At 43.9% G+C, this 10,989-nt stretch overlaps 1 protein-coding gene across 3 annotated transcripts in view; it reads left to right on the forward strand.

The window, feature by feature from the left end:
* Window positions 1–187: 187 nt before the first annotated feature.
* fancb (FA complementation group B) overlaps window positions 188–10,989 on the forward strand; it is a 59,673-nt gene continuing 48,871 nt past the window's right edge. For 2 of the 3 annotated variants that reach the window (XM_019895364.1, XM_019895362.1), the window contains exons 1-8: window positions 189–1,210; window positions 1,639–1,794; window positions 2,171–2,260; window positions 2,375–2,503; window positions 3,008–3,180; window positions 3,778–4,199; window positions 5,183–5,423; window positions 6,718–7,035. In XM_019895364.1, coding sequence (XP_019750923.1) covers window positions 332–1,210; window positions 1,639–1,794; window positions 2,171–2,260; window positions 2,375–2,503; window positions 3,008–3,180; window positions 3,778–4,199; window positions 5,183–5,423; window positions 6,718–7,035 — 2,408 coding nt within the window. In that variant the 5' untranslated portion in view covers window positions 189–331. Of the gene's footprint in view, window positions 1,211–1,638; window positions 1,795–2,170; window positions 2,261–2,374; window positions 2,504–3,007; window positions 3,181–3,777; window positions 4,200–5,182; window positions 5,424–6,717; window positions 7,036–10,989 lie in introns of all 3 variants that reach the window. The other variant, XM_019895363.1, reaches the window with a different exon arrangement.

Below are 10,989 nucleotides of genomic sequence, written 5' to 3' on the forward strand. Positions count from 1 at the left end.
GAAGGAAGGAGTGTGTCGTTGTGTTCGAGATTAAAAAAAAAAAACGAGGAATCAATCGCTTACGAGGCCCCGTGCGTTTTCGCCTGGTAGCATCACGGAGGGTAAACCAGTTAGCTTAAGCCGGTGAGCACACCTCTGTTGACAAAACGCAACTCCCACAATGCACTTTGTCTGACATGCACAGACACTTCCGGGTTGGCGCGCGTTTTCGAGTGACACGAGTCCGAAAGAAAGTCACTTAAACGCTTTTAAAACTATAAACACGAGAATCACATTATAAACCCAGTGGAAATTACATGACTCATGCGTCTTATAGTTGTTTAAATGCATCATGAAGAGCGCCATTTCGACTTCGAACCAACTCTCGTTTTGTGGTAAGATAATCACATTTAATCACGCCTTGAGTGACAATCGAGTGATAAGCGAGTTGACGTGCCGTGGCTTTTCTTTCCAACCGGAGCAAGCGGTGTTCCTGCAGACATCACAAGGAGCGGCTGTCATCAGCCACCAAAGTGCAGCACGCGTGGACGCCTTCATAAAGTCCAAAAGCGTCTTGTGTGTTCATAGCAGGACCACCGCGCCGTGTGTCCTTGTGGCAAAAAAGAACAAGAAGGCGGACTTTTTTCTCTATAAACTTTTCACTCTAAGTGGAGCAAGCCAGCTGGAGCCCTGCGTTGAGTTCTCACTCCCTTACAAGCCAAGCGGGGACGTTTGCATCCTCCAGGGACCGACAGTGTTGTGGACACATGCTGATGCTGTGTTTCATGCATCAAGTGATTCAGGAGGGATCAAACGGGTGCCCCTACAACTGTCCCACTGTCTTATCGGTGAGCTTCCCCTCCATAAGAGACAAGTGTTCATACTGGGACAACAACAGTGCTCCACTCAGCAGACTGTGGCGTATTTGCTTGGGAGCGGGCTCACCTTTGACGGCGCTGTGATTTTACCTCCCCCTTATATTTGCATCACTAAGTGCATCTCCGTGCTGTCAGCCCACCAAGCAGGCAGCCTGCTGCGCTGCACTGTGCTTGCAGCCACTTCCAATCAACAACTGATTTATTTGGAGAACGGCGTGGTGGAAGACACATGCGCACTCCCGTTCGAAAAACCTGAAGACATACAGGTGGTCTACACCGGAAGAAATGGAGTCATCTTTGTTATATCTTTCGACGGGGGCCATGTGTGTGCTGTGTGGAAGGATACATTTCAAGTACGTACGAGCCGCATGTGCTGCCTTCAAGTTATCTCGCGCAGTGGCAATGCACTATTCATTTTCTATAGCGCTTATCCTAATTACAGTGGCCAGTGAGCTGGAGCCTATCCCACTAGACCTTGTTGACCAGACCTGGAATCTGGGAAAGAGGTTGGGTACAACTTAAGAACAAGGAGGCAGACGCGCTAACTAACAGTCTACAGTTTGGCAGACACCGGCTCTACCACCTGAACCACACAAGCCAAAAAAAGTGCACGTTAGGTTAATTGAAGACTAGGCTCTATCTCACTCATGAGCCGAATGAGGTGAAGTGCTTTCGAAAAGGAATTGATGGCGAATCGCATCTTGTATTGAAAGTGATGTTCGTGTCTTGTTTCAACTGATGCATTCATTGCAATATGGTTTGTCTGAATTTTCTTTTGCAGATAGCCGCCCAGTGGTCAAACGTGTTCTCTGTGCACGTGGATGACTATCTCGGATGCGGTACAGAGCAGATATTGTTGATTTTTAAGGATGATTGCGTATCGGGGCAGCCGCTGGAACATTTCATCATAACTGACCTCTGCGGGATCTCCTTTTCTGTAAGGAAAACCGAATCAGTCATTGCTGCTTGATTGCTAAAATGTCCTGAAAGAAGTTACGTTGATTTTTTTATTTAGATTTTTTTATAGCAGTCCATTACAAAATGAGACTCAGCAGTTCCTTGTGACAACAGGGATGTAATGGGAAGAACCCCCCAAAAAGATTCAAATGACACCAAAATCCGCCATTTGATTAATGTTTACCGTCCCAGTTGTTACCTCACAGTTTTGTTTTCGAAGGTCTATTAGCAGACCACCTTCCAGAAGGCTCTTCGGATAAGGACCACAATACCCAAGTCACATTGAAAGTTTTGAAAGAAACCATGAAAAAAAATTGTCACTTAATCTCAAGAATGGCAACATGTTGCAATTTTAGCGTGGCGAGCACAGCGGCGCAACAGTGAAGACGCCCCCTCCACCAGCCAACCAACTCCTCACAATTCAAGCTTTGGAGTCCAGACTGCAGGTGACATACAAAAAAAAATCACTGCTGAAGTTGCAATCCCGACATCACATTTTTGTACTACTGACCCATGTCTTTTGACTTCCTCTCTCATGTGACTGTCATCTGTCTCTCAAGAGTGGACTGAGTGTGCTGCAAGAGCTTCAAGGAGAAGTGAGAGTGAAGGACAGAGTTGTGCAGCAGTCCGTGCGAGCGCTCACTGATGTGGTGCACCATCGAGAGCCGAAGCTCACACAGCCAGAGCAGGTACTACCCAGATGTGCGTACAAAGATCACACTTGTAGGGTTGTCACTATTTAATGTCTCACCCCGCCCCCTTTTTTTTTGTTTGTTTGTTTTGTTTGACTTTTAGTTCGACTTGAATTTTTACCACCCTTTTGAGTCATTTGCCTTTGAAGGCCGCACTGTAAAAGATATCTTGAATCAGTGAGGTTGTAGTCCCTCCCGCTGCCAGCCCACCCTAATCATTAGATTCGCGCTTCCACCTGTCACTCATATTGATAAGTTACGACAGTCGGTGTTTGTCACGCCGCCACAGACAGCGAGGGAAAAGATGAGGCAAAATGTCACAAAGTCTTGTTGCCAACTTGCAGCAGCGCAGCAAAATGTTGATTCTTGCTCAAATGCAAAAAGGTCACCTCCCTCCCTTGTGTACCCTAATTGTCTCTTGTTGGCATCTAAACTCCAAACCGCCTTTGCTGTCACGGCTGTCTTACACTTGTCGTTAGTCATTATCGTTTTTCTTTCCAGGAAGCACTCGTCGCTCTTTGGGAGAGTGATGACGAGTCAAAGGACGAGGCCGCTGATGACGAGACCCAAGCCGTGCCAGCGGTGCCCTGCAGACCTCACGTTGACAAGCTGTGGCATCGCGTCGTCGACGCACGAATGGTCGTGGGAGTGATACTTGCTGCCGGCGGCTCAGTGTAATTTCCTTTCATTGTCGAATCCCATCAGAGAGCGATTGATTTCATCTGTTGATTTTGGTTGAAGTTTGCTGCAACTTGAATACAATTGATGTCTAAATGTGCAATGACTCGGTTTAGGTGCAAGTCAGTCCATTGTACAGTTTCACCTACAATATGAGCTGAAGTTTTACATCAAACACATCTGTTCGCAAACAGAATGTCGTAGATAAAGTATCATTCATAATTGTTGGTTGCCTGCAGTCTTATGTGAATTTGAGACAAATGCAGGTGGTTGCTATGGCAACACCCCCCCTGTGAAATAACCTGACATTGTCCTTTTGTGGGAGCAATCTGATATCGCCCGCCACCTGTTCCGGCACATGTAGAGAAATCCATTGCCTCAGGAGTCATTGCAATTTCTGATGTATTCTCACCATCTGGAATGTTGTTGTTAATCACCAGCTTGTATTTCTACACACACACACACACACACACACACACACACACACACACACACACACACACACACACACACACACACACACACACTCACACATCTGCACGACTGTCCCTATGATGTCAGCGGTCCTTAGCGTTGTACTATTTTTGTTCCAGACCAGCGGTCGGTACGAGCTTATCCATCTTGACAGAGGCGGGCCACGGCTCCACGCCCGCAGTCATCCAAACCCAAAGCCAAGCGCTGTGGCTCCCCGCGCTCGGTCCCTCACCCTCCGCCTCCTCCTTCTCGGCCGCCACCTTCCCTGAGCCGGCAGCCAAAAGAAGCAAGCGGCACGACGCGGGCGGCCCGAATGATTTCAACACGGCCAGACTCGCCGTGACTGCCGTGACCAGGCTGGCACCTCTGCTGAACTCTGGCTGTGTCAAGTGCAATGTCATGCTCCATTACGCCCCGAGACGAGACGCTTCAGTCCTCGCCGGTGTACCGACACCGATTGTCTACCATTGTGGTCAACTCACTGTCGACATCCACGCAGACTTCAAAATTCAACTGTTGAACAACCCTGAGCTTAAAACAGGTACATTGCAATGAGGTTTGAATTGTTAGGAGGGTGACACTAAAAAGGAAACCAAATCACACATTTATCGAGTCGTTTATTTAACATTCATTTGATGCGAATAGGAGTGCAAGTAGCACCTTGACTGACAGTTTCTTCTATCTTAAAGCAACTTTCCCTGATCAAATGGTTAGAAATAAAGTTATCTCTCCATTACAGTCAGTTCGAGGTTGGCAGTCATTTTTCTTTATTCTTGGAAAAAAATTACAGGTGCTTGGATTCTCATGACTTAATTCTTAAATATGACTTTATTCTCAAATTAGTTTTTAAAAAAATATTTTGGATTCGTTTTAGTCAAATTACATTTCATATTATAATGTAATTTTCCCAAACTTAACTTTTTTCAATATTGCAACTATTCTTGTAAAATAAAAAGAAATATTTTGCCTGTGATTATTTTATATGTATCACAAAATGGATGCAATTTCGAAGATATTCTAAGTCATAAAATTACAACCCCGTCCCACCCCCCAAAATAAGACAAAAAAAAGTAATACAATTACAACTTTGTTGACTTTGTAAACTTAATTCCTCTAAGATAACCGGTCCCTGTTTTCTCACTTTATTTTTGTGCTGTTGCGATCCAATTCTCTTGAATTCTGACTTTTCAAGTGAATTGAACTCTTAATCCCTCTAATATTATGACTTTGGCCCATGTACAGTACAAGTTTTTTTTTTCATCTTGTAGTATTGTTACTTTCTTGTGAAAAAGACTCCATCCTTATTAATAAAAATTCACCAAAGGAATATTTTCATACTTGATTACTAAAATCGATTTTTTTTCCCTTGTAAAAGTAGACATTTTCTTTGCAAAAAAAAAAAATGTCACCATTATTTTTACCATTGTATTATAGCATGGCCGCTTCCACTTTTCCATTAACACCATATTGACCATTCCTTTTATTATTATTATTTATTATTATTATTTTTATTTTTTACCCCAGACGAGGCTCAAGAGGACTTGCTGTGTCTGCTGGCGGTGCTAGACCACTGGGTCTTCCGCATAGACTCTCCCAATCATAGCTTGGGCGATATTGACGGCTGGCTGCAGAGGAGAGTGGGCTGTAAGAGGGTAGAAGTGAGCCCTCGGCATCGAATGTTTGCTTCTCAAGGACTCTCTTCTCTCTCGCTGCTGTGCTGGCGGCGCATCAGTCCGTTCCACGGGGAACTGGCGGTCCACTCGAGGTGAGAAGTGTGCATTTGTGGTGCCAAAAGCAGAGCACTCTGGCTGGCAAGGAGTTTGTTTATATGAATCGAGGAAAAGTACTTTGGAACGTTTGCGTGGTCTACCTGTTTGATCGTTTTGTAAAAGAAATAGGGAAAAAAAGTGACGAAATAACTGTTTTTGAAAATAGATGGAGGGGGTGGGCAGTAAAGTAACTATCATCCATCTATCCATCAAGCTCAGGGGTCACCATCCCCCCAAAAAACAGAAATAAACATCAACCGGTATTTCATGGAAATTCACTTAATGCGGGGTATCACCCATGAAAAGTGAGGAAACTCTATTTTTCATCCTCTGCATCATTACTGCAGCTCACTGAGCAGTTGTGACCGTCTTCTTTATGTGCATGATTTCTGCATGGTATCCTGGTAGCCAACGTGTGCGCACCAGACGGCGCTGCTCAGTGAACTAATCATGATCCACAAACTGTTTGTTCATTCATTCATTCATTTTCCGATCTGGTTTATCCTCACAAGGGTCGCGGGGGGTGCTGGAGCCTATCCCAGCTGTCTTCGGGCAGTAGGCGGGGGACACCCTGAACCGGTTGCCAGCCAATCGCAGGGCACACAGAGACGAACAACCACCCGCGATCACACTCAGACCTAGGGACAATTTTGAGTGTTCAGTCAGCCTGTCATGCATGTTTTTGGAATGTGGGAGGAAACCGGAATACCCGGAGAAAACCCACGCAGGCCCGGGAGAACATGCAAACTCCACACAGGGAGGCCGGAGCTGGAATTGAACCTCTGCACTGTGAGGTCAACGCGCTAACCACTGGACCACCGGTCCACCCCAAACTGTTTAATTCTTTTTTTATTCTAAATATATATTTTACAGTATGATAAAATAAATGTTTTCTTAAGAAAAAAATGGACATTACCAAAATTTGCGGGGGGGATGCTGCAATGGCCGAATGGTATTTCTATTCATATCAGTGGCGAAAACTGATTTGAGATGCGAATCGTATTGAGCTACTAGCTTGGTCGCGGAACAAGTGAAACTTGTCAGTCAAGTCACAACTGGACTTTTATGGCAGGAGGGGCCAGGTTTCAAGAATAAATCTGTAAATAAGTGAAATGACAAGTTATAAATCGAGAAACACTGTCAGTCATATCGTCACTTTTACCTCAAGAGCTTCATCACTGTATTTTGTTTTCAAAGTTTGTTGGGCCACATAAAATACAAACTGAGCGGATTGTATTCATATGAGTTCACCATCAATGGTTTATAATGGGCTCTGTTGCTCTTTGCCAGCCAATTGCAGATGCTCCAGCATCTGGATGTCCTGCTAGGTTACCTCCCAGCATCCTGCTCCATCCAGCCCATCCGCGGCCTAAGAGAAGAGGGGTCATCTGAGGTACTGGCTTTGGCTTTGGAGAAGGAAGTGGCGTCACTCCGGGAGTTTGTGTCACCTCTGCTGCGTGGGGAGCAGGAAGGTGAGGAGAGGGCGACGGGGTCCAAGGAGATCCCCGAACCGGGCACTCCGGAAGGGCTCCAGAGGTGTCGACTCGCCTGGCAACGGGATGCGGAGAGGAGTATGCGGAATTTAAACCCACGTGTGGATGTGAGAAGGTATCGCGAGTTTATTCAAAAGCTGACTGATGCCCAACTTGATGGGGATTTAGCAGCTCTCATGGAGACTCAGATGAAATAATGCTATTACTGCTGGGGAAAAAAAAAATTATTTGGCCTCCAAGAGCAAACTGATGCTGACTTGATTCCATTTTATTATCACATCCTGTCTCCGCTTGAGCATATTTCCACTTGATCACCTCCGAGGTGCCATCGCTGCAATCTGCTGCACGCTGCTCGTTTTAATCCTCCAGACTTTGTGTCCTCACACTATTTGTTGATGCTCTCTAGTTTCACCCCAAAGTGAGAAATGACGGTGGGAGGGTGGCGGAATTGCACAAGGGAAAGCTTTTACTGGTTCTTCCACCTCACGGTTCAATCGTTTTCTTTCTGGTGACACGATGCAGTTTCATGTACGATGCTGCTGTGAAATTGCACAAGATGTCTTCAGATTGACCGGACCAGAAGTCTATCATAAACTGACCAAAGGGGACTCATACAAATACTGTATATGTCTGTATTTTCTCTACCCAAGCATCATGCCTCACTATTTTTTATCACTTAACAGAATGATTTTGAAAATGATGGCACATTAAAAGAATATCATAGCCGAGAAAAAAAGAAGCACATTACTTAGAAATTATATTAGATAACAATAATAATAATAATAATACATTTTATTTGTGGGCGCATAGTCATGATTTTATTTTATTTTATTTTTTTGGTACATTTGCTGGATTATCAAGACCATTGCAATCAACTTTATGTTTGGAACATTGAATATGCATGCATTGAGGAAGGGTATGAATTATTTTGGACGTCAAACTTTTTCTCAAAATGTGACAAAGTGACAAAAACATGTCCCTTAACTCAGCGTCCATCTCCTAAAAAGAAACTACGATAGGCATAATAACAATCAATTGCGTTGAATTGATTTGTCATGGCCAGCAGAAATTGGAATTGCAAAATGGAGTGCGCTCTACTTTGATTTTCAACTACTGGGAGTTGGTGACCTAAAGAAGTAGAACGGGTTGTGACTGGCACGGAAACAGGAGTTCCGAACATTCAAGATTTTTCTGTTTCATTCAGAAAATTACGATAAAATGTAATGATTAATTAACAGCTAATTTTCTGTTAAGTCAATCCAGTCCATGTGTGCATTTTGCCCAGATTTAGGCTCCAGCCTATTCCAACCTTGAACAGAATAAGCAGACTGGGGAATTGCCATTCCTAGAAAGAATAATTTGCTACTCGTTCGATGAATGAACCAAAATATTAGCAACGGCTCTCTATATGACGCAGTGAAGTTCTACTGTAAACCACAACTACACAAAAACTCCAACTCAAGACCCTTGTATCTGTACCATGAAACCAATATGTGCATCGGCGCACAAAGATATTAAAAATGAATAATGGGTCAAATGCATGGCCTCCTGTACCCAGACTGATGTTCTAATAATAGTAGCATTATATTCCTTACATGCACAACGCTAAACAGTGTCCCATTTTCAAAATGGGTCGTGCATTTTTTAAGTTCAGCCTGGAATTGAATTTGAAAGCCGAAGATCCCGAACCTTTTGTCCGCGGTGTATCTTTCTTGCAGTAGTGATGGTAAAAGATCAAATCATGACTGTTATTTAGAACCATATGGATTGAGATGCTCAACATGTCTGCAATGTTAAAAGATGATGAGATGAAATGACAATGGAGGATCCTAAAAGAATCCTTCCTGGAAGGTTATGAAGGTGTTGTCGAAAAGGCTGGGATAGTGCATTTGACTCCAGGGGAATTTCTTCATAGGGGAAACCTTGCAGTTAGGACTAGAAATAGTTCTTTTGTGACAACGCGTTCTGGAACCTTTCTGACAAACTTTGTAAGAGTAGAAGAGATGATCAAAGTCGTGGCAGCCAAGCCTCTTTTTCACAATAGTAGCTTGTTAGTGTTATGGGCGCACAAGGAAATGGGGCACTGAGAAAAGTTCTGGGGGCTGCAAAACTCGTGGGAACCCCCCCATATTCAACTGGTTGTACCGTCCTAATTTTCCCACGGTTGTTTATTTTTAATTCACTGCACTTTTCATGTTGAGCCACAATAGCGTTCATCTTAAATAATGCACAGGCGCGACAAACAATTTGCTCTCAATCTCTCCTTGGCCTTCTCGATTGGTTGCTGTTGCCATGGCAACTCTCATTTCTCACCTCAGGTTGCTCACAAAGCGCCCCCCCCCCCTCCCTCCCTCCGTACACCAAAGTTGTTTCGATCCTCAACGCAATTAGCAGCTGAAACTAATTTTTCTTTCAGGCGCTGTCACACGCCGTAATGACTCCACCCCCCCCTGCCCCTTTGCTTTACATAATTCAAAAAATATTAATGGGCTGTTATGTAAACTTGGAATTGATTGGTTTTCTACATGAGGATTAATGTTATTGATTAGTGTACAATTCCTGTCATTTGCGCCGGGTGACTCACGCAGGCTTGCATATTTATGCTCCAAGACTTTGTCGTATTTGCTCTTCATGCAGGGCTGCATAAAATCGTGTCGTTCCAAGGAGTTAATCTGCCCCTATAAAGAGCTGCACTCACCTGTCTCCTTATGCGTTGTATATGCTGTATAATCACGGCTTTTGGCCAAGCACATCGCAACATATTTATGAGCCTTTTTTTTTACACCAAATGGGCATTCTGCTGTTTTTGCAACCAGACGCGGGGGATTTTCCATTCCGATCATACTTGAGCTAGCACAATGGTGAAGGTCCATTATTATGCATTGGAGGAAACCCACCGTCAGATAATATCCACACTACCCCAGGCCACGCAGTCATCCATGGCTCGCGTCATCACCTCGGTGAGATGAGAGGTTTTATCTGACCCGCCATCGGGCCAAAGCAGCATTTGTCTGTTATTTTCCGCTGAGATCTTATATGACAGAAAAGCAATATAAAGTGTATCTTTTTTTTTTTCTTTCATAAATGCGTATGGTTGAGCTGACCTTCCATGAGGCGAGAGAAAAATGAAGCAAATGTGGTGCAGTTCTGTTTATTGACGTTCAGCCTGATAAATAAACATTTTCAATAGGAGCATTCAAAGAAAGAGTTCCTCAGGTCCATTAGCAGTTCTATAGAATACGTGCTAGACAGTTTCAGTGTCGTCCTTTCCGCCCACTGCCGCAGCTCTCCGACATGTCAAAAGGTACACGGCCGTTGCGAGACGAGTATACAGGAAGGTCATTTATTTTTCAAATAACCAAGCCTTCCTTCCTTCAGTTATAGCTCATTGGACTAACGCTACAAAAAAAACCCTGGAAAAAAAAAAGATATCTGGTGATTTACTTGGACTATGTTACACCCAAAATGTCTTTTGAAACTGGAAAATAGTTTGTCAGAGTTCCCGAAAGTTTTTCAGTTCAAGATTCAAAGTAGAAACTTGGTTCCTTCCTGGGACCCAAACTTACAAAAATGATGACATGTACACATCGGTCAAAAAGAAATTGTGTGCCTTCTTAGTGATCAGCGGATGAGTATTTTATACTCATTGTCGAGGGCACAATAAAAATAATTAAATATAAAATAATAATAGGGTCCAAATTTGGAAAGCCCTGCTTTAGTCAGTGCGTCCCAAAAGTCACGATGCACTTCCTTTTTTCGTATTGGCTTAGCGAGACCGTCAGCATTTGACAAGTTTAGGTGTCGCACTTTTTGTAACCAGAGGTTTGGCTGTCCCCGATTGTAATTCGACACCATTTTGGGAAACTTTACGGCTGTCACTCAGCTCCAACGCATTTCTTTTACGCTATGCGTGGCAAGTTTGTCAAAACAGAATCTGTTCGGAGGGCTTACCAATGTAAACTCCAGAGCAGGTTTTTGCGCAAAGCGAGGTAATGTGTGTTTGCAGGGGTTGGTTAAAAAAACATCTTGCTGGTGAGCCATGGGCAAGAGAAAGCAATGCTTACAAAAA

This window comes from Hippocampus comes, unplaced genomic scaffold (assembly GCF_001891065.2).
Source record: "Hippocampus comes isolate QL1 unplaced genomic scaffold, H_comes_QL1_v1.1 scaffold237, whole genome shotgun sequence".
NCBI classification, from domain to species: domain Eukaryota; kingdom Metazoa; phylum Chordata; class Actinopteri; order Syngnathiformes; family Syngnathidae; genus Hippocampus; species Hippocampus comes.